General features: G+C 45.6%; 2 protein-coding genes across 3 annotated transcripts; both read left to right on the top strand.

Moving 5' to 3' along the window:
- The first annotated feature begins 13,316 nt into the window (after window positions 1-13,316).
- LOC100125726 (DNA-binding protein S1FA) lies at window positions 13,317-15,328 on the top strand. Of its 2 annotated transcripts, none has more exons than XM_044601476.1 (3): window positions 13,317-13,476; window positions 13,585-13,655; window positions 14,880-15,328. In XM_044601476.1, the coding sequence occupies exons 2-3, from the start codon at window positions 13,629-13,631 to the stop codon at window positions 15,093-15,095; spliced, it is 243 nt and encodes an 80-aa protein (XP_044457411.1). In that variant the 5' UTR covers window positions 13,317-13,476; window positions 13,585-13,628; the 3' UTR covers window positions 15,096-15,328. The 2 variants fall into 2 exon arrangements, with proteins under 2 accessions (XP_044457411.1, XP_044457413.1); XM_044601478.1 differs by having other exon boundaries at window positions 13,362-13,476; window positions 13,588-13,655.
- A 3,508-nt stretch (window positions 15,329-18,836) lies between these two features.
- LOC123185455 (uncharacterized) lies at window positions 18,837-20,108 on the top strand. Its single transcript, XM_044597335.1, has 4 exons — window positions 18,837-19,186; window positions 19,403-19,513; window positions 19,630-19,710; window positions 19,871-20,108. Exons 1-4 carry the CDS (start codon window positions 18,944-18,946, stop codon window positions 19,943-19,945), a joined length of 510 nt encoding a protein of 169 aa, XP_044453270.1. The 5' UTR covers window positions 18,837-18,943; the 3' UTR covers window positions 19,946-20,108.
- The last annotated feature ends 7,739 nt before the right edge of the window (window positions 20,109-27,847 follow it).

Below are 27,847 nucleotides of genomic sequence, written 5' to 3'. Positions count from 1 at the left end.
GTCGCCATAAGCCGTCGTTTCCTCTAAAGCCCTGTCGCTGTAATTTCGCCTTGCCACGGCGACTCTCTGCGCTGTTTTAAGCCGCCACCGCCTTGTCCCTGCTGCCAGCAGCTACCGGCGCCATGGTTCACCCTGTCATGGCCTGCCTTGAGCAGCCATCGGAAAGCCGCCCCGCACCTTTTTGGTCTTCCGACGCTGGAGTTGCCAGAGAGCCGGACTGATGCCATCTTTGTGTGACTCGCCACTCCGCCTCGTTTTGCCACGGATGAAGCCGCTCACTTTGGATCTACTGCATTGACCCATCGGCATGGCCCTGAGTCACCTATATCTGCTATTTTTGCTCCTCCACCGGCTCACCGCGGATATGAGTCGCCGCCTCCGAGCTGTCTCGTTTTCAAGGGACTGTGGTGAAAAGTTATCTACGGATGCCCCCTTATAGATCATCGGTCATTCGAACAAATCAGGTGATATCCATCTAAGGTCCATTTTATTAGCATTATTTTTATCAAAGAACAATTTCTTTGCCCTGTAATATTTTTACATAGGATAATTTTTTTATGTCATTATATCGCGGATACAGAGTGCATGCGCTAGCATTCATTCATGTCACGTGGCTTAACAGATATGCGTGCAAGTCACCGTTCCCGCGGTCTAGTCTGTGTCAACTCGTCAGGACCGCGCGAATTGCCCAATAAGCGAGCACAGGCAACCATCCCCCGCAGTTCGGTTTACATCAACATACGGCTGACTCGTCCGTCCATGCCGACTTACAACGCTGGTGCCATCTCTCCCTGTCTGCATCGGCGTACAATGCCACGGTCGACTCATCTGTTGTCCGGGCGAATCAGGTGTTATCCCTCCTATGCATTTTATCAGCACATACTTTGTTTGAGAACAATTACTTTGATCTGTGGTATTTCTTCGCATGATCATTAGTTATTACAAAGGTGCCGCAAAGGGCGTACACCAAGTTATTTTTGCACTAAGCTTGTCTGTACCGTGCTGTTCGACGGATACGTACACAAGTCGCGGCCTCTACTACATCAGCACACACGAATAACTCCTATCCGCGCCGGCTTACACGCTGCTGCCGACTCCCCCCGTCCACACCGGGTTACAACGCCGCAGCCGATTCATCTGTCTGCTCGCATGGCCGACTTGCTCATGATTGATTTCAGCTTCATCGTGGTGATCATCAGCTCCGCGGTGGATATTTTCTGGCCTAACGTATCAGGTGAAATCCATCCATTATATTTTTATATTATATATTGGTTTTTTAAAAGAGCAATTACTCTGGCTTGCAAATTTTCCAATGTAGGACAAATTGTCTATTGCAAAAAATGATTATTATATCACTGAGCTAATGGATAACCCATGCCGATTTATATCACGGTTAATATGGAGAATCTCAAGCCAACTCCTCGAGTCGTCTTGAGACTCGGGGGCTACAATAACATGACTCGGAAACTCCGGGTCATTGGAGGGAATGATAACCCGGTTCTGGAGGCTACTGCCATATTGATGAAAATTTAAAGGCCGTCAGAAAATTGCCGGTTCAAAATAAACATTCCGGTTTAAAATCCGGTTCAAGAGACATCTCTCTCCCGCAAAACTTTGAAGCTCTCAAATCCGGTTCAAACATTCGGCTCAAGATAAATTTGTCTCTTACAAAACTTTGAAGCTCTCAGTATCCAGTTTAAGAATTTCCGGTTCAAAAAGAATTAATCTCTCGCAAGTTCGAGTTTTCAGAAAAAATTACAAGTACCAAAAAGAGTTTGTTGCACAACACAACTCAAACATAGACACCGGCGAGCACAGCTCAGAAATATATCACTTGGGGGCTTCCGGCTTATTGAGCTAAGCTATGATTACCCTTTGATCCGGCTCATAGCCACAGTTACATGTCATTTGGGGGCTTCCTATTCAAACATAGGTCGTATTCGAACCAAAGAGAACATAGTTGTCGTAACCCTTTTGATCGGTGCAAAGCCAAACTCACTAGGGGGCTTCTTGATCGTATCCGAATCATAGCTTAACCCCTTTTGGGTCCGACTTGGATCGTATTCGAATCAGGGTCGTTAAAAACCTCTCAAGATCATTTGGGGGCTTCCTATTCAAACATAGGTCGTATTCGATCCAAAGAGAACATAGCTGTCGGTACCCTCTTGATCGGTGCAACGCCAAAGCCACTGGGGGCTACATGATCGTATTCGAATCCTAACTTAACCCCTTTGGAACAGTTTATTGATCGTATTCGAATCAGAAACCTCGATTTTTTTTATTTGGTTTAAGTTTTTGCAAACAATCTTTTGGGTTTTGATACTTTTTGCTCATATCTGAAGCATATAAGTGTGGTTTCGTTGAAACCCGACTTGGCTTTGGACGATAAGTCGCCAACATGTGACAATCATCATATATTTTGAAGTATTGGCTTCTAAGGATTGGGTTATCACCCTTACTGCACAGGTCATGTAAACCGGCAGTACAAATTAAATATCACAATGGTTATATGTGGGATATTATGATCCGCCCTGCGGTAAACCGCCAGGGGATCGTGTGATTTACTTATCTGCAGGATAAGACTACATTTGAGTAGTTACCCGCCCTGGATTTTGACGTTAAGTCGCCAGGGCATATGTTGTTTAAACTCTGTGCAGGATTTCCAGAGCTATGACTTATATAAATGATTAAGTTCCAGCCCATCATCAAAGATTGAAATTGGTGTCTCAAAAGGGTTATCAATTCTTGATTTTCTCAAAGGCTATAAGCCACCGGGTTATAAAAATTCCGGCTTACAATGGAGGCATATTAAATCACCATCGGCCAAGAGCCGCCGGGTATTTAAACTCCGGATGTACTTGTCAACAGATAAGGTATGCAAAGTCGCTTTGGCGCAATGGCTATTATTTTATCAATGGATATGATTTATTCTACAATGGAAAGGATAGTCCCGAGTTGCTGCAGGCTTACAACCCAGCACTTGGGGGCTATCTTATTCAGTTTGAGATTATATCAAATATGCAAGTCCCATGTCACTGCCAGCATGCACCATGGCACTTGGGGGCTAATGCAAAGACAATTTTACTGGCCTTAATGAAGACCCGACTCATCACATCATAATGAGCCGGCCCTTGGGGGCTACCAATTGCTCCTGTCAACAATTCAAGGTACACAAGTTTTATTCCATTATACTGAAGGGTCCACTGCTCAGTTGGTAAAGCACAAAGCTCTTAACCTTGTGGACGTGGGTTCAAGCCCCATGATGGGGGTTACATCATATGATGTTCTTTTCAAAAGAAGTATATATAAATTCCCAGCTCAATATTATCTTATTGAGCCGGCCCTTGGGGGCTACACGTTGTTGTTCAAGTATATATAATCATATTTATAAAGTCCCTGCTCATTATTGCATAATGACCCGGCCCTTGGGGGCTACACTGGTTGTAGTTTTTTATGAGTATAAGGCAATTACAAGTCCCAGGTTGCTGCAAGCATGACAACCTGACACTTGGGGGCTACATATATGGAGTATTCAGTCTTTACTAGTGACTAAGATGAACAACATGGATTTTTTCAAAGTGGCAGTATTTATATTGAAGCAAGTCTTAAGTCATCACTTTGTTTCTGCTCAAGACTTGGGGGCTATATGTAATATGGATATAAGGGAGAAAATCTTCAAATTCTCAGTTTTGAGTAAACAGATTGACCCGGCGTCACCAATAACTATGACCCGGTGTCGGCAACAGTTATGACCGGTGTTATCAATATTTACAAACCGGATATTTTGGCAATGATAAACCGGCAAGTTCTACAAGCCGGCTGAAAGTCAGATGAGTTTTTCAAGACCAATATTTTTTAAGCCGACACTTTGGAAGCCGAATCAAGTGGATTATTTATTACAATATTTCTCTATAAGATACCAATGTCTGCAAATTGGCTCTGAAGCTGGCCTATCGACCCGGATTTCTCAAAAGAAGTATCTGGATTTTTGCATTGGCAAGGTTTGGACATATCTGTTAAAAGAGATTTGCTATAAGATATTTGAGTATGCATCCAGGAGGAAATGACAAGGACCTAAAGATGATCAGGTGCCGGTTCAGGAAAATATTTTACCCAGAGTACAACCTATCAAGTTTATTATTGTGTTTATTTTACAGGATCAGTTTAACATGGATAAATCCAAATTAAACTGGGGGCTAATGTCGGGGATATACCCCGCGGTATGACCCGGCCGGAATCATGACCCGGCCGAACTTGGCGACTCACCAGAGACCTGGCTGGAGCTTGGCGATTCACTAGCGATCCGCCCGGACATGGCGGTTTACATGTAACCCGCCTGGACATTATGACTCACTCGAGACATGGCGGGCGGATCAGACGGACGACAAGGCCCAAGGCCCAGCAGGCCGGCTTATACTCTGGTGGGCCGGCTTAAGAGGAAAGGGATGATGAATATTTCCTTTACGAGGAAGCAAGACCCGGACTTGTATTCAACTTGTGAGAAAGGATAGACTAGTCCTAGTCCTACTAGAACTCCACATGTAACCCGCCCCTTCAACATATATAAGGAGGGGCAGGGCTCCCCAAAGAGGGAGAGAAAAATAATCTTTAGGGCTAGACACAAAGAGCCGGCCTACCAGCGACTCCCTCATGATCATAATGAGACCTAGCCACAAATAGCATGTAGGGTTATTACCGGATGATGTTTCCCGGGGCCCGAAGTCATCTAAACCCTTGTCTTGTGTTGCGTCTCTCGATTCCGCTCAACCCCTCTCAAGCTACCACATAGATGCGTTGGCCTCGCGACTAAGTCCTGACACTAAGGACATCTGCCGTGACAATTCCACGACAGTTTGATATTCCTTTTCTTTGAAACCCTAAAATAGGCAAAAAAACAGCAATTTGGACTGGGCCTCCGGTTAGTAGGTTAGTCCCAAAAATGATATAAAAGTGTAAAATAAAGTCCATTAACATCCAAAATAGATAATATAATAGCATGGAGCAATCAAAAATTATAGATACGTTGGAGACGTATCAAGCTGTCTCTAATGCATAACCCCAAAACGATAGTGGCAAATCGGTAAGAGACATCATATATTGCACTATATCCAATAAAGTACGGTTATGACGTTGGGACACACCATTATATTGTGGTGTTCCAGGTGGCATGAATTTGTGAAACTATTCCACATTGTTTTAGTTGAAGACCAAACTCATAACTCAAATATTCGTCTCCGCGATTAGATCGTAGAAACTTTATTTTCTTGTTATGATGATTTTCCACTTCACTCTGAAATCTTTGAACTTTTCAAATGTTTCAGACTTATGTTTCATCAAGTAGATATACCCATATCTGCTCAAATCACATGTGAAGCTTAGAAAATAATGATACCCACCACGAGCCTCAACACTCATCGGAGTGCATACATTAGTATGTATTATTTCCAACAAGTTTGTTGCTCGCTCCATTATTCCGGAGAACGGAGTCTTAGTCATCTTGTCCATGAGGCATGGTTCGCAAGCTCAAGTGATTCATAATCAAGTGATTTCAAAAGCCCATCTGCATGGAGTTTCTTCATGCGCTTTACACCAATATGACCTAAACGGCAGTGCCACAAATAAGTTGTACTATCATTATTAACTTTGCATCTTTTGGCTTCAATATTATGAATATGTGTATCACTACGATCGAGATCCAACAAACCATTTTCATTGGGTGTATGACCACAGAAGGTTTTATTCATGTAAACAGAACAACAATTATTCTCTAATTTAAATGAATAACTGTATTGCAATAAACATGATCAAATCATATTCATGCTCAACGCAAACACCAAATAACACTTATTTAGGTTCAACAATCATCTCGAAAGTATAGGGAGTGTGCGATGATGATCATATCAATCTTGGAACTACTTCCAACACACATCGTCACTTCATCCTTAACTAGTTTCTGTTCATTTTGCAACTCCCGTTTCGAGTTACTACTCATAGCAACTGAACCACTATCAAATATCGAGGGGTTTGCTATAAACACTAGTAAAGTACACATCAATAACATGTATATCAAATATACCTTTGTTCACTATGCCATCCTTCTAATCCGCCAAGTATCTAGGGCAGTTCCACTTTTAGTGACCATTTCCTTTGCAGTAGTAGCACTCAGTTCCAGGCTTGGATCTAGCTTTGGGCTTCTTCATGGGAGCAGCAACTTGCTTGCTATTCTTCTTTGAAGTTCCCTTTCTTTCCCTTTGCCCTTTTCTTGAAACTAGTGGTCTTGTTAACCATCAACACTTGATACTATTTCTTGATTTCTACCTTCACCGATTTGAGCATCATGAAGAACTTGGGAATTAATTTCGTCATCCCTTGCATATTATAGTTCATCACGAAGTTCTAGTAACTTGGTGATAGTGACTAGAGAACTCTGTCAGTCATCTTTTTATCTGGAAGATTAACTCCCACTTGATTCAAGCGATTTTAGTACTCAGACAATCTGAGCACATGCTCACTGGTTGAGCTATTCTCCTCCATCTTGTAGGAAAAGTACTGCCAGAGGTCTCATACCTCTCGACACGGCATGAGTATAGAAATACCAATTTCAACTCTTAGAACATCTTATATGTTCCATGGCGTTCAAAACATTTTGAAGTCCCGGTTCTAAGCCGTAAAGCATGGTGCACTAAATTATTAAGTAGTCATCATACCGAGCTTTGTCAAACGTTCATAACATGTGCATCTGCTCCTGCAATAGGTCTGTCACCTAGCGGTGCATCAAGGACATAATTCTTCTGTGCAGCAATGAGGATAATCCTCAGATCATGGATCCAATCCGCATCATTGCTACTAACATCTTTTAACTTTATTTTCTCTAGGAACATATCAAAAATAAACGGGAAGCTATATCGCAAGCTATTGATCTACAACATTGATATGCAAATACTATCAGGACTAAGTTCATGATACATTAAAGTTTAATTTAATCATATTACTTAATAACTCCCACTTAGATAGACATCACTCTAATCATCTAAGTGATCACGTGATCCATATCAACTAAACCATGTCCGATCATCACGTGAGATGGAGTAGTTTTCAATGGTGAACATCACTATGTTGATCATATCTACTATATGATTCATGCTCGACCTTTCGGTCCCAGTGTTCCGAGGCCATATCTGCATATGCTAGGCTCGTCAAGTTTAACCCGAGTATTCTACGTGTGCAAAACTGTCTTGCACCCGTTGTAGATGAACATTGAGCTTATCACACCCGATCATCACGTGGTGTCTCGGCACGATGAACTTTGGCAACAGTGCATACTCAGGGAGAACACTTTTACCTTGAAATTTAGTGAGAGATCATCTTATAAAGCTACCGTCCAACTAAGCAAAATAAGATGAATAAAAGATAAACATCACACGCAATCAAAATATGTGACATGGTATGGCCATCATCATCTTGTGCTTTTGATCTCCATCTCCAAAGTACTGTCATGATCTTTATTGTTACCGGCATGACACCATGATCTCCATCATCTTGATCTCTATCAACGTGTCGGCACACGGTTGTCTCGCCAACTATTGCTCTTGCAACTATTGCTATCGCATAGCGATAAAGTAAAGCAATTATTTGGCACTTGCATCTTATTCAATAAAGAAACAACCATAAGGCTCCCGTCAGTTGCCGATAACTTCAACAAAACATGATCATCTCATACAACAACTTATATCTCATCACGTATTGACCATATCACAACACAACATGCCCTGCAAAAACAAGTTAGACGTCCTCTACTTTGTTGTTGCAAGTTTTACGTGGCCGCTATGGGCTGAGCAAGAACCGTTCTTACCTACGCATCAAAAACCACAACTCGGTATAGTGATTGCTTTTTGATCTTCAGAAAGAACGTTGTTCATTGAATCCGATTCAACTAAAGCTGGAGAAACAGACACCCACTAGTTATCTGTGTGCGAAGCACGTCGGTAGAACCAGTCTCGCGTAAGCGTACGCGTAATGTAGGTCTGGGCCGCTTCATCCAACAATGCCGCTGAATCAAGAATCAACTAGTGACGGCAAGCAATATGTATATACCCACGCCCACAACTCCTTTGTGTTCTACTCGTGCATATGACATCTACGCATAAACCTGGCTCGGATGCCACTGTTGGGAACGCAATAATTTTAAAAATTTCCTACGCACACGCAAGATCATGGTGATGCATAGCAACGAGAGGGGAGAGTTTCGTCCACGTACCCTCGTAGACCGTAAGCGGAAGCGTTATGAGAACGCGGTTGATGTAGTCGTACGTCTTCACAATCCGACCAATCCAAGTACCGAACATACGACACCTCCGAGTTCAGCACACGTTCAGCTCGGTGATGTCCCACGAACTCCGATCCAGCAGAGCTTCGAGGGAGAGTTCTGTCAGCACGACGGCGTGATGACGGTGATGATGATGCTACCGTCGCAGGGCTTCGCCTAAGCACCGCTATGATATGACCGAGGTGGATTATGGTGGAGGGGGGCACCGCACACGGCTAAAAGATCAACTAATCAACTTGTGTGTTCTATGGTGCCGCTGCCCCTGTATATAAAGGAGCAAGGGGGAGGCCGGCCGACCCTCCTAGGGCGCGCCAAGAGGAAGAGTCCTCCTCCTAGTAGGAGTAGGACTCCCCTTTCCTACTCCTACTAGGAGGAGGAAAGGAAGGGGGAAGGGGGAAGGGGAGAAGGAAGGAGAGGGAGGAAAGGAGGAAAGGGGGGCCGCGTGCCCTGCCTCCTTTCTTCCACCACTTGGCCCATGAGGCCCAAAACTTCTTCCCCGTATTCCCGTAACTCCCCGGTACTCCGAAAAATATCCGAATCACTCGGAACCTTTCTGATGTCCGAATATAGTCGTCCAATATATCGATCTTTACTTCTTGATCATTTCGAGACTCCCCGTCATGTCCCCAATCTCATCCGGGACTCCGAACTACCTTCGGTACATCAAATCACATAAACTCATAATACCGATCGTCACAGAACTTTAAGCGTGCGGACCCTATGGGTTCGAGAACTATGTAGACATGACCGAGATATGTCTCTGGTTAATAACCAATAGGGGAACCTGGATGCTCATATTTGTTCCTACATATTCTACGAAGATCTTTATCGGTCAAACCGCATAACAATATACGTCGTTCCCTTTGTCATCGGTATGTTACTTGCCCGAGATTCGATCGTCGGTATCTCAATACCTAGTTCAATCTCGTTACTGGCAAGTCTCTTTACTTGTTCCGTAATGCACTATCCCACAACTAACTCATTAGTTGCATTGCTTGCAAGTCTTATAGTGATGTGCATTACCGAGGGGGCCCAGAGATACCTCTCCGACAATCGGAGTGACAAATCCTAATCTCGATCTATGCCAACTCAACAAGTACCATCGGAGACACCTGTAGAGAACCTTTATAATTACCCAGTTACGTTGTTATGTTTGGTAGCACACAAAGTATTCCTCCGGTAATCGGGAATTGCATAATCTCATAGTCATAGGAACATGTATAAGTCATGAAGAAAACAATAGCAGTAAACTAAAACGATCAAGTGTTATGCTAATGGAATGGGTCAAGTCAATCACATCATTCTCCTAATGATGTGATCCCATTTATCAAATGACAACTCATGTCTATGATTAGGAAACATATCCACCTTTGATCAACGAGCTAGTCAAGTAGAGGCATACTAGTGACACTTTGTTTGTCTATGTATTCACACATGTACTAAGTTTCCGGTTAATACAATTCTAGCATGAATAATAAACATTTATCATGATATAGGAAATATAAATAACAACTTTATTATTGCCTCTAGGGCATATTTCCTTCACAAAGTGGGTTAGGGGTCGAGAACTTAGAAGTTAAAATGGATGCTTACTTAACAAATGGCTATTTCGATTGTCTATTGAGACTGAGGGTACGTGGGTACAAATTTTGTGTAACAAGTACCTACAATCTAAGACATTGGCCCAGGTTACCGCTAGACCTAATGATTCGCCGTTTTGGAAGGGGTTAATGAGGATGAAAGAAACCTTTTTTCAGAGGGTAAAATTTATCATTGGTAATGGTAACACGACTAGATTCTGGGAAGATGCATGGTTAGGGGAGATGCATTTAGCCTTGCAATATCTCACTTTATATAATATCGTACAACATAAGGAAGCTTATGTCGCTATAGTATTACAAATGGTCCCTCTTAATATCCAATTCATGAGGTCTCTGGTGGGGGAACGTTGGAACTCGTGGCTGCACTTGGTGCATAGGTTGATGGATGTTTAACTTTCAGACAATTCACTGAAAATTATCTAGGAATGATAGTTTCACGGTGAAATCTATGTACTTGGATCTAATTGACTCTGGGCCAATCTCGAGATCACTTTATATCTGCAAGATTAAAGTTCCTCTTAGAATTAAATTTTTCACATGGTTTGTCCACAAGGAAGTGATTTAAACCAAGGATAACTTGCTAAAGCGATGATGGGTGGGTAGTTCTCGATGTTGTTTTTGCGACCAGGATGAAAATATACAACATCTCTTTCCCGATTGTCCGCTAGCCAAACTGCTTTGGCGTACGATTCATACATATAGCCTTCATTAAACCTCCAAGTAGTATTAACATGTTATTTGCGACATGGCTGAATGGAGGGAATCAAACATTGTAAGACACATTCAGATAGGGATATGTGCACTATTTTGGGCTATATTGAACTGAAAAATTATATGATCTTTAACGGGGAAAATTTTACCAACTTTTTGCAGGTTATCTACAGAGCCACTGCTTGGATCCGTACATGGTCGTTACTCACTCATGCGGACTTCATGAAGCTTTTGGTTACTGGGTACAACCATTGAGAGATGGTAGCACAGGTTATCTTCAACCAATTTGGATGGCGTGCTTATAATAGGCTAGGTGTTTAGTCATCGTAGCCTATTTTTCACCGGTTGTGGCATCTTTTACCTTATGTACTTCGTTTCGACTCCTTTTGTGAGCTAGTATTGAACCTCGGACTTTGTCTTTGTACTTTCATCAATAAAATAGCGGCATTCACTATTCTAATACAGAGACCGATGGCTTTCCTCCTTTTCAAAAAAAGTGCCTCGCGACATGTCACTATGAGACATCAGTCGAGATGGCAGCTCGACTTCGGGAGCAGGCCAAGGACAAATACCAGCCGGCTTTCAACAAGTACGAAGAGGCTGTTGGCCTGGATGATGCGCATAATACCATTGAAGCTGTCGGCGTGAGAGTCTAAACCTCGGTAAGATCTGCCGATTTAGCTTCGATTTGAGGCCAACCATGAGTAACACCCGTCACCCCTGCCTCCCGGCGAACTAAGTGATAGCTCAGTGCTAAGGACATTGCTGTGTCCTGCCAGTCTTTGTTCGATCCTCACGGGGATGAAGTATTCCGACCGTAAATGTGTACGTGCAATGTACATTGGTATTAGCAGTATATTATTTGCATTTAGATATTAGGTATGATATTCTTAGTGTGTTATTTATATGATTAGCTTTCGTCAAAAAATAATACTCCCTTCATCCTTAAAATGTACTTCTAACTTTGTTAGAAAGTCAAACTTTTTTATATTTGACCGTATTTATACAATAATAAACCAACACTTATGTGATCAAATTAGTAGCATTAGATTCATGATAAAATATATTTTTGTCATATCCATATTTGGTTTCACAAGCATTGACATATTTTTGCACAAACTCGGTCAAACTTTGAGATAGTTTGATCCTCCAATAAAGTTGGAAATATGCTCTTTCAAGAACGGAGGGAGTAGTTTACTAACATTAAATTGAAGTTAGTTCAAAACTATGGCATTTATTATGGATTAGAGGGAGTAAGTAAGAAAGTAAAACTAATCCAGAAGATAAGTAAATTAAGGTGATTAATTATCATACGAGAAAGGTTGTACAAAAGGATGATGAAAATAGAAGTGAAACAGGAAACCTTACATCTTTTCAAGAGACTAGAAAAGTGATATAGATATGCCGGGGATGCTTGCCCCTCAGTTTCCATCTTTTTTTTTCTTCCAAAAAACATCGTGCACCTTTGCAAGATGGGCACTGTGTAACATATGCTGAGCCAGACCTGAAAAGGCCATAAACCTCGGAAAATGCGAATGGAGGACCCAAACTACAAGGTCGAGACCGGCTCAAAGCCCCAAAATATCTATTTCTCCAAGCACAACCTAAAAATTAAAATCACTAATTAAAAGACACCTTTTACAAATGTCACTTTCACATCTTTTCAGGCGCTGACAAGTGACGCACTACATGTGCACCACATGTTACAACCTAGAAGTTTTATTTTTTTGTAGATTTGTTTATTCAAATAATTTTATATCTTGAACCGTGCGTTCAAATTATGAACCGATTTGACAGTTAAATTTTTCGCGTCGAGATTTTCGAAATTAGATCTCATGTTCATAAGTGTTGATGGATCTTCTTTTCATGGAAAAAAAGGAAAAATCTGAAAGAAAAAACCCGAGTTGAAAACACGTTTTCCCCTTTTTAAGAAGCACAACTATGCTTCTCGCACAAACAAATATGTGCCTTCACAATGCAAAACAAAACACATTTTTTCTTTGCCAGGGGCACAACTGTGCTTCATGCGAAAGCAAATCTGTGCCTTCATGAGAAGCAAATCTGTGTTTCACGTGAGCGTAAAAAACCGCAAACCCGCGCCTCTTGTGAAAGCCATTTTTTTTTCTTTCACGAGAGGCACAACTGTGCTTCTTGTGAAATAATTTTTTTTTATTTTTTCCTTTTAAGAGGCACAACTATGCTTCTCACGGTAACAAATATGTGTCTTCACAAGAAGTAAATTTGTACTTTTCGTGAAAGAAAAAAATAGAAATGGCACAAAAAACCAGGAGAAAATGAAAAGACAAAAAATCCATCTAAAACCTAAAAACGCGAAAAATAAATAAACAAAATCCTGAGGAAGCTTCCAACACACGATACGTGACGGTAGCTGGACGGACCACTTGAGGCACTCTCAACTCACCAAAGTGACTCTTGAGGGGCTCCCCAAGCGGTACCCCTTAAGTAATTTTATTTTTCTGGTACCCCTTAACTAGTTGCTCTACTAAAAAATGGACCTGAAGTTTTTGTTTTGCGGACACGTGGAAGCCTGGCCCGAATGTTTTTTCGGGCTGCAAAATGAAGCTCGAGCCCGACCCAGTTTTTTTGGGCCGGGCTGCCCACGATCACGTTTAGCACACGGGTGGTGGCAACAAACTTAACAGCAGAATTTTGTCACGGTCCAAACAAGATAAGAAAGGCGAAGCAATTGACGTGGCGTAGAAACTTCCAAACAAACCAACCCATACGACCCACGCGAGGAGGACGTCAATACGGGCAAACAAAAGGGGGGAGTTCGTAAGAAGGCCGCAGAAAGAAAGGTCCCAGCTGCTCGCAAAGGTGAGTTTTTTCTGGAACCCACAGATCTTACGAACCATCCTCCTCGAAGAACTCCAGTGCTTATCTCCTACTCGCCCCTGGCCTAATCCATCCAATCTCTCGGTTCAGAAGGCGAGGAGGGCGCGGTGCCTGGTCCAGATCTCGTGGCCGCCATGGCGGAGAAGTTCGCGGAGTCAGCGGTAAGGAATTTTCCGCCACTTCTTTCTTCTTCACTGCGTTGTTTCAAGATCGCTCTTCTTTGTGCGCAGCTTATATAGATGTGAGAGAGCGAGATGAGTTGTTTGCAGATCTGCCTTGCCCCTAGCCACCCAGATCTGCCATTCACCTCCCCGCGCCGGCGGGTGAAACGACGGTGCTTACTTGGTCACCGTGGGGCTTGCGTAGCGAGTAGAAACGCGCGGTGGCCGGCATCGTCGCCGACCATTGCGCATCATACGTATTTCTGTGGGTAGATAGTTAGATCTGCATAATAACTAATGCAATCATCTTATGTCTTCTCGGTGGTAATTGTAACAACATATCATGGTTCTTCACAATAGAAAAAACGATTGCAAAATGCTGAATTGTTTCAAAAGATTTGTTTTTTCACTTGCCAAGTTCGGCGACTGTTTACTGCTCTGAGTAGTGAATTTTAATCTGTTCAAGTATTCTATAGATGATCCAATTTGTTTTCATTGTTTAATTTGTGGCGCACCCCCTTACCTGGCTTATGTCACGACTACCTGAGGATAGTTTAGTGTAACTGTTTATACCATGTGTTTTACAAGTTTTTGAAATGATGCTTAGTTTTACACTTATCTGCCTGCGAAAGGTAAATCATTTAGTGACTAGTTGTTGTTCTGTGATTAATTCGACATCCTAAACTCACTGTTTTGAGTATTTTTCTATCTAACGAATCCACTGAAATTGACTGTTGGCATGCATTGCTTTGTTGTTTTAAATGAATGTGTAGTTTCAGACACTGCAAGATAGATGTTCTGGATGTCCCTGTGCATCCTTGTGCCAGCGAACCTGCATCTCTCACTTTGACCACTTAGCTTTACCAATCCTGTTTCACTTCACTTTAGCTGTGACTTCTTGTATTCCTAAAATAGTCTCTGCTGTGAGTGTAGAAACATGCAAATATATGAAACTTCAGGGTTACTAATCTATTGAAATTAAGCTTCAGTTTGTGCTGTTGTCAAACTCGTGACTGCATACAACAGCTCTGTATTAGAAGTGTCTATTATTATATATAGGGAACGATCATTGATAATCTGAGCATGCGAAACTGTGAAGTATGTGACTTTTTCTTGCTAACCTAGTAAGGTGTTATCCATGCAAGCTCTATGCACTTACGTTTGTTTTGTTTTCACATAAGTATGTATGTTATAGCTTCTGATAGATCATCTCTTTATCTTCAGAACAATGTAATCATCGAAGAGGTGAACAAGGGCCTGAACCCTGGAATGATAGTCCTGCTTGTGGTTGCTACCACCCTGCTGCTTTTCTTTGTTGGGAACTATGCGCTGTACCTGTATGCGCAGAAGACGCTCCCTCCGAAGAAGAAGAAGCCAGTCTCCAAGAAGAAGCTCAAGAGGGAAAAGCTGAAGCAAGGGGTTTCTGCACCAGGGGAGTGAAGAGATCCATCGATTTCGCGTGTCGATTGCTTTATGCTGGGCTCCTCTTTACCTGATAAAAAATATATACCAGCTGGAGCTGCGGTGTTGAGCTACTGTTTATGTAGAAACCTTGTCTTGAGTGGTACATCGTCGGTATTGGACACCTTATTTAAGCGAACTGATAAACCTTAGTCTGAATTGAGCTGCTCCTGGTTATAGTTTTTATAAATTTAAAACTTTGCTGGGGATCATCTGTGGCAAACTTGCGAAACCTGTGTTGCCGTTTGCAGTTTGGTATGTTGTGTTGCATTGTGGTTTGGTGTCTCTCGGGTTTTTTAAGAAGTTTTCAAAATTTCATGCTGCCAAAGATACTTCATCAGTCTGCCAAATTAAAATAGTATGTTGATCACTTTTATGGCCTGTGCAAAATTGAATGTCCTGGATTATTTGACTTGTCTGCAAGGCTTCGGGTTTTGCTTTGTTATATGGGAGATGAAGAGGTATTTCTTGTGTTGAATGCAAAACAGGTAATCCCCTTGTATGTACCCCACGAGTCCTCTCAACCTATGAAGTGCTCATAATACAAACTCCGTTGTGCGCGCCTCAAATTCGAAGCATGAGCTTTACAAACTGTTCGGTCCGCACAGCCTTGTTTTGATGACGATCATAATGTTTCTATGACGACCCCGTCGTCTTTGCTGAAGTGGACCTACTAGATGACACGGAGGTGCCAAAGAGATGATTGGCTCTAATTAGCCTTGTACATGGACTAAAGGCAATGATGTCAACTCATACCGTATACAGTTTGACTCTTCAACTGAGCCAGCTCATACCACGGTTTCGTAGATCAGGTCTCCTTTGGTTTTGTTTAGAGGAATTTCATAGGAATTCTATCGGATAGGATTTTTATAGATTTTTTTCCTTAGAGCTTTTTGGTTCATAGAAACGGAATCCTATTTCTACTATATAGGATCGGTTTCTATCCTTCAAATTTCAAAGTAAAATAAACATTAGAAAATGTCAGCTGATACAAAAATTCCTACCAAATGTCAGCTGATACATGAAAATGGTACTATAGGCGGGCAGGATTTATCATGCTCATGGTTAACTACATATGCATACACCAGAGACATCTCGCACCCTGGCTTCATTTGGAGATGCGACCGGTCTTATCAACAACTGTGCTAAAAGTCTTGTTGCTCCTATTTGATGTGATGGTATCAATCTGGACAACGTTCTTCATGCTTTCCCGGCGGTTCGTTCATCATTTCCAATGTGTTATCTTGGCCTTCCTCTGTCTGTTAAGCGTCTCAAGAGAATCCATTTCCAACATCTTGAAGATAAGATCACGGGCAAGCTTCCCCCTTGGCAAGGAAGGCATGTGGCTGCTGCAGGCCGAACGATTCTTGTCAAGGCTGTCCTAACAACCATCGCAATATATCATCTCACTCCTCTTGACATCCCAGTGGAGGTCCTTCAGAAAATTGATAGCATCCGCCGTGCATATCTTTGGGCGGGCACGAACAAGGTTTCTGGAGGGAAATGCAAGGTAAACTGGGACCTCGTTTGCAAACCAAAGAATAAGGGTGGCTTTCCTCAACAAAAAAAGAATAAGGGTGGCTTGGGGGTGCTCAATCTGAACAAATTTGCTAAGGCCCTGAGAGTTCGATGGTTATGGTTTGAGTGGAAAGATAAGAGCAAACCATGGATTGGCATGAGAGTGCCGTGCACGGAAGACGACCGTCATTTCTTTGCGGCAACCACCACGGTCACCGTGGGAAACGGAAGGACAATGAGGTTCTGGACTTCATCTTGGCTAGGAGGATTGTGCCCTCATGACATCGCTCCCTGTCTCTACGATCCCTCTCGCAAGAAAAACTCCTCGGTTCAGCAAGCTATGGCCAACAACCAGTGGATTGCGAATATTAACAGCTCAAATGGCCTCTCCTTTGAACACATCCAACAGTTTGCTAACCTTTAGCACAAACTAATAACGGTGGCTCTTGATGACGACGTTGAAGACCCTATTATATGGAAGTTCACCAAAGATGGGGCATATTCTGCATCCTCGGCCTACAAGGCTCAATTTGAAGGCCTCGCCACCTCGGACCTTGTCCATTCTGTGTGGACGGTGTGGGCGCCCCCTCGATGCAAGTTTTTTGCTTGGCTTGTTCTTCAAGATAGGATTTGGACTTCAGACCACTTGAGCCGCCGCGGTTGACCTAATTACGGTCTATGCCCTCTTTGCATGCAAACCCAAGAAAGGGCAGCTCATCTTCTCTTCCAGTGCCACTACACCATACACATTTGGAATGACGTCCTCCCATGGCTCGGGATGCATCACATCACCATGTCTACTTGGGCGACGAGGGCTTCGGCCAGAGACTGGTGGAATGATAACCTTCAGATCCGTCTCGGCTCGCCCAAGGCGCTTGCCTCCCTCACGATGCTCATCTCTTGGGAGGTTTGGTTGGAGCGCAATGCTAGAGTCTTCCGCAACTCGGCGACCCCTTGCATGGTCATCATCAACAAAATCAAGCAGGAGGTGTTGCTTTGGGCTTTGGCTGGAGCGAAACATTTGGGTGTTGTAATGCTGCGAGAGTAGTCCTTTTCTTCGCCGCTTTGCGGTTTCTGTCTAAACTTTCTCCTTTAATCAATGAAATGCAAGACTTTTGCCTTGTTTAAAAAGAGAGAGAGAGAGAGAGACATCTCGCACTGGTTGAAAAATCTGCTCCGGCTTGTCTCCTTTCCCCCTCTTCCCCTCGGACTGTTTGATGAAAAGATGAGAGCGGCCACCTTCCTTCCTTCCCCGTCCGTCTCACTCTCACTTACACCCATCGATCAGCTCTGCAGCTGAAGGAGCGCAACCAACTCAACAAGAAAAACCGACCTTGTTGTCCCAGAGCATCTGCTAGCTAGCATGTTGCCTTCCACTCCAGCTAGTGACCACTGTAGTGGCTGACGGACGACAACACGCATCCACCACGTCCACACCACAGTATTTGTGTGTCTTCCAATCCAAGCCTCGCGTTGCAGACGGCTTGTCCCCCTCCATCGTCTTCCTACTCCCCAGCTGCCGCAACGCCTTTCTAGCACTATAGCTTAGCCACTCAACTCAAAATAAGCTGCGCCCAAGTGCAAGTGGTGGTACCTAAGAAAGAAAGAAAGAAAGAAAGAAAGATATGCACAAGGAGACATGCATGCGCCGGCTCACCAGAATCACTTCCCCCGCACTGCACTGATCGAGCTGCACAGTCCGATCCCTGTCGAGAGCGAGCGGTCGAGAGGAAGAGTTACTTGCACTCGACCCCAGCCAGCCAGCCAAGACGGCATGGCAGCTCACCTAACGCCAACTACAGGTGCAGGGCAGATAGTAGCAATACAATACGAATATACGATCGACATGGTTTCTCTTCTGTCTAAAGCGATCGTTGGTTGGTTCGGCGCACGTACGAGATCACCCGGCCACATGCATGCAAACCACTGAAATGATGCATGCTTCCGTCCTTTGATTTGAATCACCTCCGCTTTTGTTTTGTTTTGTTTCCCGGCCGGGCCCCCTTGCATTGCATTGCATTGTGCGACGCAGCCGTTTCACCTCACTTCCCCTTTTATACTGTACAGCAGGATCGATCGCATTACTAGTTCCGCGGTCATGTTGCAGCCTGCCTGTTGCGTAGACGATAAGCATGCGACGGCGAAAAGCGACAAGGACTCGCCGCCGGTTGGTGATATAAGTGGCCGGGAGCCAAGAGGAAGAGAGAATACTACGCCAACTAGTAGCAACTGAGGAGTCGATTGATTACGTTACGTGCGTCGAGCGAGGGGTGCCGATCCATCCATCCATACCTAGGAAGGAAGGAAGGATGCAGGGGGAGGTGGAGCAGCAGGCGCCGATGCAGATGGTGCTGCGGGTGAAGCACCCGTCGTCGCTGTCCAGCGGCAGCGAGGAGGCGTCGGAGGGGGAGGGGTCGTCCAGGTCGGCGCTCTCGGTGTTCAAGGCCAAGGAGGAGCAGATCGAGAGGAAGAAGATGGAGGTCAGGGACAAGGTCTTCGCGCAGCTCGGCCGCGTCGAGGAGGAGTCCAAGCGCCTAGCATTCATACGACAGGTAAACTACTCTTCTTCGGTTAGTAATACTACTAGCCAAGTGTAAGTAGTACTAACGGCCGATCGCTTCATGGCATTAACTAGGAGACCCAAAATGACGTATACTAGTACAGTACCAACATGCATGATCAGTTTGTTCAGCCCAGTCGGGGAACTAATAACTCTGTAACAAGAAAAATGATATAGCTTTGTTTTGTTTTGTGTTTGTTTTCTATAGGAGCTGGAAGGGATGGCCGATCCTACGAGGAAGGAGGTGGAATCAATACAGCGGCGGATCGACACCGTCAACCGCCAGCTCAAGCCTCTCAGCAAGAGCTGCGTCAAGAAGGTGACAAGGACTTCCTGGACGTGATAGCTAGGAATTCTACTTACCTTCACTGCATTCATTATATGTATTGACATGTGGATTCTATTGTTCTTGAATTGGGAAAACGAACAAAACAGGAGAAAGAATACAAAGAGATTCTCGAGGCGTACAACGAGAAGAGCAAGGAGAAGGCCATACTTGTCAACAGGCTAATAGAGGTGACCTGACCTCAACATCATGCATGCATCACCTCGTCTTCTTCTTAATTACTCCCTCTGGTTCCCCCAGCGACAAGTATTGTGGTGCAGAGGGAGTAGTTAAATATATCAGCTTCCACATTATTAGTACTGACCACTTTACTCGGCTCTTCATGTGCAGCTGGTGAGCGAAAGCGAGAGGATGAGGATGAAGAAGCTTGAAGAGCTCAACAAGACAGTTGATTCACTCTATTAGACGTAATGATACCAGCTTAATGTTAATTACCACCCCTGAGAGCTTAATTTCGATGTGCAATCTCCGTCCATCCCATGAATTTGTGGCATGTCCTTGTTGCATGTATGTGATCTGTACGCGTCAGCTTGTAACTCACACCATGTCGTGAGCAATTCTTCTTTAATTTTCGCCTTTCTTCTTGCTTGCTTCCTTGTGATTGACGACCGGGTTTGAGTCCATCTCTTGTTGCACTGTCGTTGTCGAGTAAAACTGACGTATTTAAACGAAAGGGACCAAGGAACAAGACCGACAAAAAGAGGGTGAACATCGCTGGAATTGGTGTCGTGTGTGTTGATTCATTCTTGACCAATGTTGATGGTTCATCCATTGTTGTCGTTGTTAGCTGCAGCTAATTAATATCGCTAGAGAGAGGCCAAGGGGAGGTGCCACATTGATTCTTCCGTTAGTGCTTAAGTAGCCCACCTAGTACTGTCCCAAAAAGGGTGCTCTTGCAGTTTCCGATTCGAAAGGTGAGCAGGTCAGCACTGTCGATCACACCATGAGAATTGAGAACCGATCATCCTGCTGGTGAGCAACCACCTCACTGACACCCATAACGAACTGGTGGGTGGCTAGCGGTAGTGGCTACTAACCGGGAGGTTAAAACGTCACGTTTAGCTGCAAAACTTCGTCGGATCGACCTAGGTAACATTTAATTAAGCTCCAGGAAAGGGAATGATGAGCGCTTGCTTCTTGGTAGAAGACTGCAATGCAGGTGGCTAGCTGGTCCCTGAGTTAGCTAGTGAGTGAGATGGAGGGGTAGCCATGACTCATGATGCTGATACATATAGATATGCTGTCGAGGAGACAGGCCACATGAACCCCAGGTGATTAGTGCACGCAAAGGCCCAAGCCATGAAGCCATCTTTTGGCTGGCTCCATGCTCGCCGTCCCGGAGCATGCATGGACTGATGAGTATGGACCAGCTGGTATGGTATGTTATGGTATGGTGCCATTACATCACCGAATAGGCGAATAATGTCACGTAGTACGAGTACTTGTGGCTCCAGCCATCACGCCATTAAGCTGTTCAATTATGGTACGTGCATGCTTAGGTGAAGGTGAGTACTTGTTGTATGTCCACCGGATCGTCAGTCCGTGTCATGTCACACATCTCTTCACTCCGCTCTCTGCAAAATGGTGCTGGTTGTTAGAAATATAATTGGGTTTAAGTTAGAGATAAGAAGATAAAGATAGAATTAGTTTAAACCACATGTAACTTGTCTTGTACTCCAAGTCTTTACCCTTCATATTGTACTCTATATATATCCCACATCTGGGTCAGATCAATACGACACATGATTCTAGGGTTTCATATTTTCCACATGGTATCAGAGCGGTTAGTCTCACGACACCGATCCTAGGTTCCTTCCAACACTTCCGCAGCGCGCCGTCCCCGGGGAGATTAATCTCCTCTCCCCGGGGGCGCGACACCCGATCAACCAAAGATTAGATCGGTCTCGTAGCTTTAGATCCAATTTTCGAGTTCATCATCAGTAGATCGATTCCCTTGGTAGATTAGATTAGATAGATTTCTTTAGCCACCAAATAAACTCGCCAACCCTCAAATTTCGGTGAAGAAAATCCAACAGAAGCGGTGCAGGCGGCAGCGCCGCCGATCTCGCACGTGACCGCCGCTGCCAAGAGACAGGTCGGGCAAATCGATCATCCTCTCGTTGCACAACGAGCCAACTCCGGAGTGGGGCGCTCCGATCTGATCTAACCGGCTTCATCGACTACATCCACATGCGGCGGACACAACGTATTCGGCACCAAGGGTACATCTGCACCGACCTTAAGCTCCGGCCAGCGATGGGTAGGCGGCCGCACACGCTGATGCGGCAACGGGCGTGCTCATACGCGCGCACGCGAGGACGAGCGCAGGCCAGGAGGGCTGGTCACGAGCGACGCCCCCCCTTGACTTCGAGCCACACATCGGCCCGACACCTCCCAACGCAATCTGCATCGACAAGCACCATGTCCTTGCTTCAGGTTCAGTACAATGCAAAGTTGATGTGTGTGCTGCCTGTTGCACTTGAAACAGTAGTACCGTAGAAGCAGATGAGGGCAGTAATGGTGATCGATCTGGCATCAGCCAGTCTAATAAGCCAGTTAACAGTTGGCGCGCCGTACTGGACCAAAAACAAAACTGTTAGCGAAAAGCATTGGTTGAAGTCGGGTCCGTTTATGCATTGCATCAACGTCTGGAGCATTGAAAGCCCCAGAACAAGGAAAACTAGATCTCCATTGTAGATCAGGACCTCCCAGGCTCCCGCTCCCTTGAGGTGCCGCCACGCCACATTGGAGCGCCCTCACCCCTTCCTCCGGTCCTCTTCAATGCCATCTCCCTTACCGCCGCCGCCGCCGGGGGCTCGCAGGCAAAGCCTGTGCGCTGCAGCGATGGCGGCGACGCTTCTCCTTGGCCAGATCCGGTCAGGGGGGCAGCGGTCCACGCCGGCCGGACATACGACAGTGGCGCAGGGCGGCGGCGGCCAGTTTCGGCATGCAGGCGGCGGTGTACGGCGACGGGTCCAGCGACGGCGGCTTGGGCGCCTGATCTGATCTCAGATGGGTTTCGGCGGGCCGCACAAGCTGCTGTCGTGTACCATCCCTGTCCCGTCAACAGCATTGCCGTCACTGGGCTCGACCCGCAACACAAGGACGTTGGGGGCTCTGGCCCTAGGCGTGGCGGTGGTGGCCACCTCCTTCGCCGGAGGTGGTCGGCCTGAGGCTGGGTGGTCGGATCTCAAGATCCATCATCTAGTCCCGGCTGCGAGTTGGGGAGACATAGTTACCGGTGAAAACCGAGCCAATGGCGGTGTTTTGCGCCCTTACCTTGTTGAAGGCATCATCGTGTAACTGTTGTCGACCCACTCGTGCTGCTTCGGGGGAAACCCTAGGATCTGGTCTTCCAGATGGGACGATGACGGTACTGCGGTGTCGTTACTCTATTGGGAGCATCGTTCATGGAGCAGCGCTCGAAGACATAGGCAGGAGGTGGAGTGGCTTCGTCTTGCACGGAGTTTCGGTGGAGCTGTCAAGTCATGCCTGACCGACAGGTGCTACGCGTAGTCATGCCTGGTTGGCAGGTGCTACGCACGACAGATCTTCCAGAGTCTTCGCGTTTGGACGGACGAGCGTAGGGCGGTGGAGTCGTTGGGCGCCGTGATGGTGTCGAGGATGTCCAGACTGGCAAGGATGATGCGAATCTCTCTTCTGAAGATGGGTTAGTGGTCAGATGGGGATGGCGTCTTCTAAAACGTGTGTATATGATGTGTGCTTTAGGTCTGCTGCAACGGCTGTTGGTTCTGATTTGTTACATGGATGGATCGACGATGACACCGATTTTAGATATGGAGAGTGAGAGCACTTCACATTATCAAGTTTGTAGGTGTGCGTGATGATGGATTGATGTATATTCTTGTCAGACCTTTGTTAAATAAAAGTAATGCTACACGTACAAATGAGTTACAGGATTTTACAGAGAGAGTTAACTTCATTGGTCAATACGTGGGGAGGCGGCCCACCCCTCCTGAAAATCAGGGGGGAGCAAGTTTGTGATTGGTTAGTAGATGAAAAGAGTTTGTAAACTCATGTATTTGTTTGTATGTCTAGCATTTTTGGTTGAATAATTAATAAAAGATGACTGCATGCATCGATTGATGCAAAGGCAAGGGGTTTAACCTCTTTTTCAAAAACAAAAACAAAAGGAGAGGGATGGAGATAGATACTCGTGTCTGTCCCTGTTCTCGGTTAAGGGCGTGTTTGGTTGCAGTAGTGAACAGTAGCTGCATTGCATAGCCTTCTCAACTCAGTCTGGCTATGCAAATGTAGCTTCAAAATGCACCATCTGCAAGTTGTTTGGTTGCCTGCATGCCCTCTTGCCTGCATGGGCTGGACCACACTTCCTGATGTTTGGTTGCCTGCATGTTAGTGGACAAACCCAAGGCATGGTGTTTGGCTGTATACAACACATGGTGTGTGGTAACCTCTTTGGCTAGTTGGTGAGTTTACCAACACACTTCGGCACAACCATGTAGCACACATCATAAGCAGAGCAGAGTATAAACAGAGCATCAACTACTTAACAGCATAATTCAGATAAGCAGTATCACACTTCATAACAGTTCAACGCATAAACTATAAACAGTTCAAAGCAGACTCGATAGTACTTAGGAAGGAGGTGCCCCGGCCCTAGTCCTTGGCGGCGAAGGCTTCGTCGTGCTTCCTGCACTTGTTGACGACCTCAATGCCATCGTCATCGAAGATGACGACCTTGAGGGTGTCGGGAGTGAGGAGCTTGAATGTCACCATGTAGCCGATCTTGATCTGACGAACGGCTGCATAGGTGGCCCAACCCTGATCCAGGGTCACCTTGCCATTCATCAGCTTCACCGTCACCTTCCAGGAGCAGCCGGTGTTGTTCCTGAGCTTGAAATCCGTCGGCACCGCGACGAAGTGCTTGGTGAAGTCCAGTGGCATGGGGATGCACTCAAGCATCGGTACAAGGATGACCTTGCAAAAGTGAGTTGGGTCATCCTCCTCATGGTAGTGGTTGTAGTTGCGGTGATTGTTGCTGGGGGGCTCCTCCATGCGCTCGTCGTTGCCAACCTCGGGCGTCTTTGGTTCTTCCTCGGAAGTGGGCGGCAGCACAACCTCGGGTATTGGATGAACGGGCTGCTTGCCCTTGTTGTCAATGTCCGGGAGCACCACTGTGCCCATCTCATTGCTCTCCTCGATCTGCACATAATTTATTAAGTCAGTCACAACACAGAGTTCATGGCTTATTGAAGAGCGTGTAGTTAAAACGGCATGACTGTCACTCTTTCTCCTCTCCATCGTGCCTATATTTACTCACTCTGCCCACCACTACTTACCCACCCCCTCTTCTCTCACTATCTACCTTCCTCCTCTCCATCGCCATGAGCTCTAACTCCAGCTCCAACGCCAACCCCTTTCCTTGGGGTATTGGCTGGAGGGCCTTCTTCCTCAGGTGGTCGCCTGGTGACCGCACCAAGTTTAAGAACAATGGAGGTGTGCTCGAACTTCGGCTCCATGCCTGACATGCAGAAGGAATCTAATGCAGTGCTCATGAGGGCCACTGCATAAGAGCTGAAGACGCTGATTCCAGACCCAGCGAAGGGCGCAATGACAGACAACATCATTCGCTGGGCCATGAATCAGGGCATCTCCGACGACACTAAACAGAGGAAGAAGTGGTCCAAGAACAAGAACTACTGGGCTCCTAATGATTGCCGTGCTGCAGTGTACTGGGAGACGACAACCGTGCCGCCGACGGTCATCGGTGGGGAGCCTAAGGAGGAGGAAGAACCAGTGCAGATGCCAGTGAGGGCGTCGGAGCCAGGCCGTCATACGTGGCAGATCGACCTCGACTCCTCCAACAGCGACGACGACCCGCCGCTCCGCACGATGATGGACAAGAAGATGAAGGCCAGCCACTCGACCCGCCGCTCCGCACGCCGGTGACGGCCGCCGCGGTTAGCCGGTGTCTATTCTGTACCCCCAATCCCCCTTCTACTGCATCCGCATCTACCTCTATTCCGACCTTGCATGAACTAGTATGAACTCGTATGAACTAAGTATGAACTGTCATGCTTATCTACCTCTATTCCCCATTCCCCTCTCCGTTGTGGATCGAATCTATTGCCGGATCGAACGTGAAATAGTAGTGCATGACGAACAAAGAAGTGCTTACCGCCATTGCCGCGGGCTAGGTGATGATCCGCTCGCCAGTGATGGAGTCCGATGGTCTTCTTGCTTTCCTCCGATCCGCCACCGCCGGTGAGAGTTAGGAGAGTGGGGAAAGGAGCGGTGAGGGGTGGTGAGGTTAATAGCTGCCGGCGCTTCGGGAAGCAACGCGGCTTCTCGAGCGTGGCCGCGCGCATGCAGCCGCGACGCCCACGTGCACCGCTCGGGCCTGGCCCTAGAAAAACTGCCGATTCAAACGTTCCCAGGGAGCCAGGCCCAGGAGTGCTTTAAGGTTTGTGCCATGCAGACCGAACAGTAAAAGCAGACAACCAATCGACCTGTTTTGCGTCCTGCGCGAGGCAGGCCGAGCCTCATGCAGGCAACCAAACACGCCCTAAATGAAGACGCAGACCATTTGTTTCTCAAGTGTAAAGCGGTCAGACCCATCTGGAGAGAACTGCAGTTGGGAACGAGAGGGATAAGTTTCTTAGTTGTGGTGGCTCCAAAGAGAGTTCATAGATGCAGTCCTGAAACAACCTGATGAAAAAAGACTCCCGTGTATCACGATGCTATGGGTATGGTGGGATGGCATGCCAGGAACAAGAAGAACGCTGGAGAGTAGCGACATGCCACAGGAGCTGTGGTGAAAAGGGCGCAGTTGATGGTCAGCGATTTCCTGTTACATGTCCCTGCAGCGAGCGGCAAGTCAAGTTTCAGTACGATCCCGAGGCCGGCTCCCAACCAGGATATGCCACGGATCAATGTGGACGGGGAGCAGGAGCCGGGCCATTGCAGTACGTACTGGATCCTCTCCGGCCTGAAGCTATTGTTTGTCTTCATAGCCTTCATGCAGCTCAAGGCTGGGGAATGACTAAGGTTTAGATCCACATGGATTCGCTCAATCTGGTGGAGGCCCTTAGACAAATGAGTTTGATCTCTCTGCTGATGGGACCCTGATCAAGGAAATTAGGTTCTTTGCTAGTTTGAATTTCACCCAGGTTGGGTTCATATTCTGCCTTGCGGACACGTTAGCGGCGTGTGGTGCAGATGCAGATCTTGTGTCCCCAGCCTTTTGGCCGGACCAAGCCCCTGGCTTAGTGCACTGTCTGGTAGCCAGCGATGTGGCTGAGCTGTTTGGTTAATGGAAGCTTTGATTTTTTTTATTTAGAAAAAACGTATGCATGCCCCGTCTTCAACAACTATCTTCGCGGAGCAGGTGGATTAAAGCTCGAAAGTGATAGCCGAAATTGACCTGCAACCGTATTAGCATACGTACGTACACGGCCGTGTATAATAAGTCGATATAATGTTGTCAGCTGTCTATATAGTGCTCCTAATTATAGGTGACACGGCAAAAAGAACGTGGATTGTTCAGCCATCACATGCAATAGAGATAGTATGACTTCTTCAAGGAAAAGACCATGTATTTATGTTTAAAACTTTCGAGGATACAAGACATTTTGAAAACTAGGTGACATCCGGCGTGTTGTAGGGGATATTTGTAGAAGGCACATAAAACAAACGATTGTGTGACATGCACTCAATCCTTCATTATATTCTTTAGCTCGGATGCCGTAGTATCATGCTATTTGTTATTTTCAGGTAGACGATACAAGCGTGACACTCCTAAATACAAACTATCTAAATTTATTTTAATAATATAAATGGAGGTCCATGTAGAGCAATGATGCCTCTAGAAAAAAGAACAATGATCTTTGCATATCTGGAAAGTCAAAGTGCCCTTATAATAAAAATTAAAGTATTTATGTTGTTTGTTCACGAGCAAGTCATTCTAACTAAGAACAATTTGGCTAAGCGTAACTGGACAAGATCGCGAAGATGTAGTTTTTGCGATCATGATGAGTCTGTCAAACGCATCTTTCTCGATTGCCCAATGGAAAAAAAATTATGGCGGTCTGTGCACATAGCTTTTAACATTACTCCTTCGAATACCATCCACACGTTATTTGGGACATGGCTGGATGGAGTACAACCAGAAACCACGAAACTGATTCGTGTAGGAGTGTGTGCTTTTTTTTGAAGGACCAGCAAAGGCTGGTGTTTCATTGATATTAAGCAGGGAGCAGATGACAAAAGTGACAAGGCGAGGATCTGAAGATCAAGGGGAGAAGGAAGAAGAATGGAGAGAAAACA

Source organism: Triticum aestivum, chromosome 2A, assembly GCF_018294505.1.
Source record: "Triticum aestivum cultivar Chinese Spring chromosome 2A, IWGSC CS RefSeq v2.1, whole genome shotgun sequence".
NCBI classification, from domain to species: Eukaryota; Viridiplantae; Streptophyta; class Magnoliopsida; order Poales; family Poaceae; genus Triticum; species Triticum aestivum.
This window is presented reverse-complemented; position numbering and strand designations above follow the sequence as displayed.

Coding starts and splice junctions, on each gene's coding strand:
- LOC100125726 (XM_044601476.1), top strand. CDS start 13,629: ATGGCGGAGAAGTTCGCGGAGTCAGCG. Junction 13,656..14,879: donor AGAAGTTCGCGGAGTCAGCG/GTAAGGAATTTT, acceptor CTTTATCTTCAG/AACAATGTAATCATCGAAGA.
- LOC123185455 (XM_044597335.1), top strand. CDS start 18,944: ATGCAGGGGGAGGTGGAGCAGCAGGCGCCGATGCAGATGGTGCTGCGG. Junction 19,187..19,402: donor GCCTAGCATTCATACGACAG/GTAAACTACTCT, acceptor TGTTTTCTATAG/GAGCTGGAAGGGATGGCCGA. Junction 19,711..19,870: donor TTGTCAACAGGCTAATAGAG/GTGACCTGACCT, acceptor CTTCATGTGCAG/CTGGTGAGCGAAAGCGAGAG.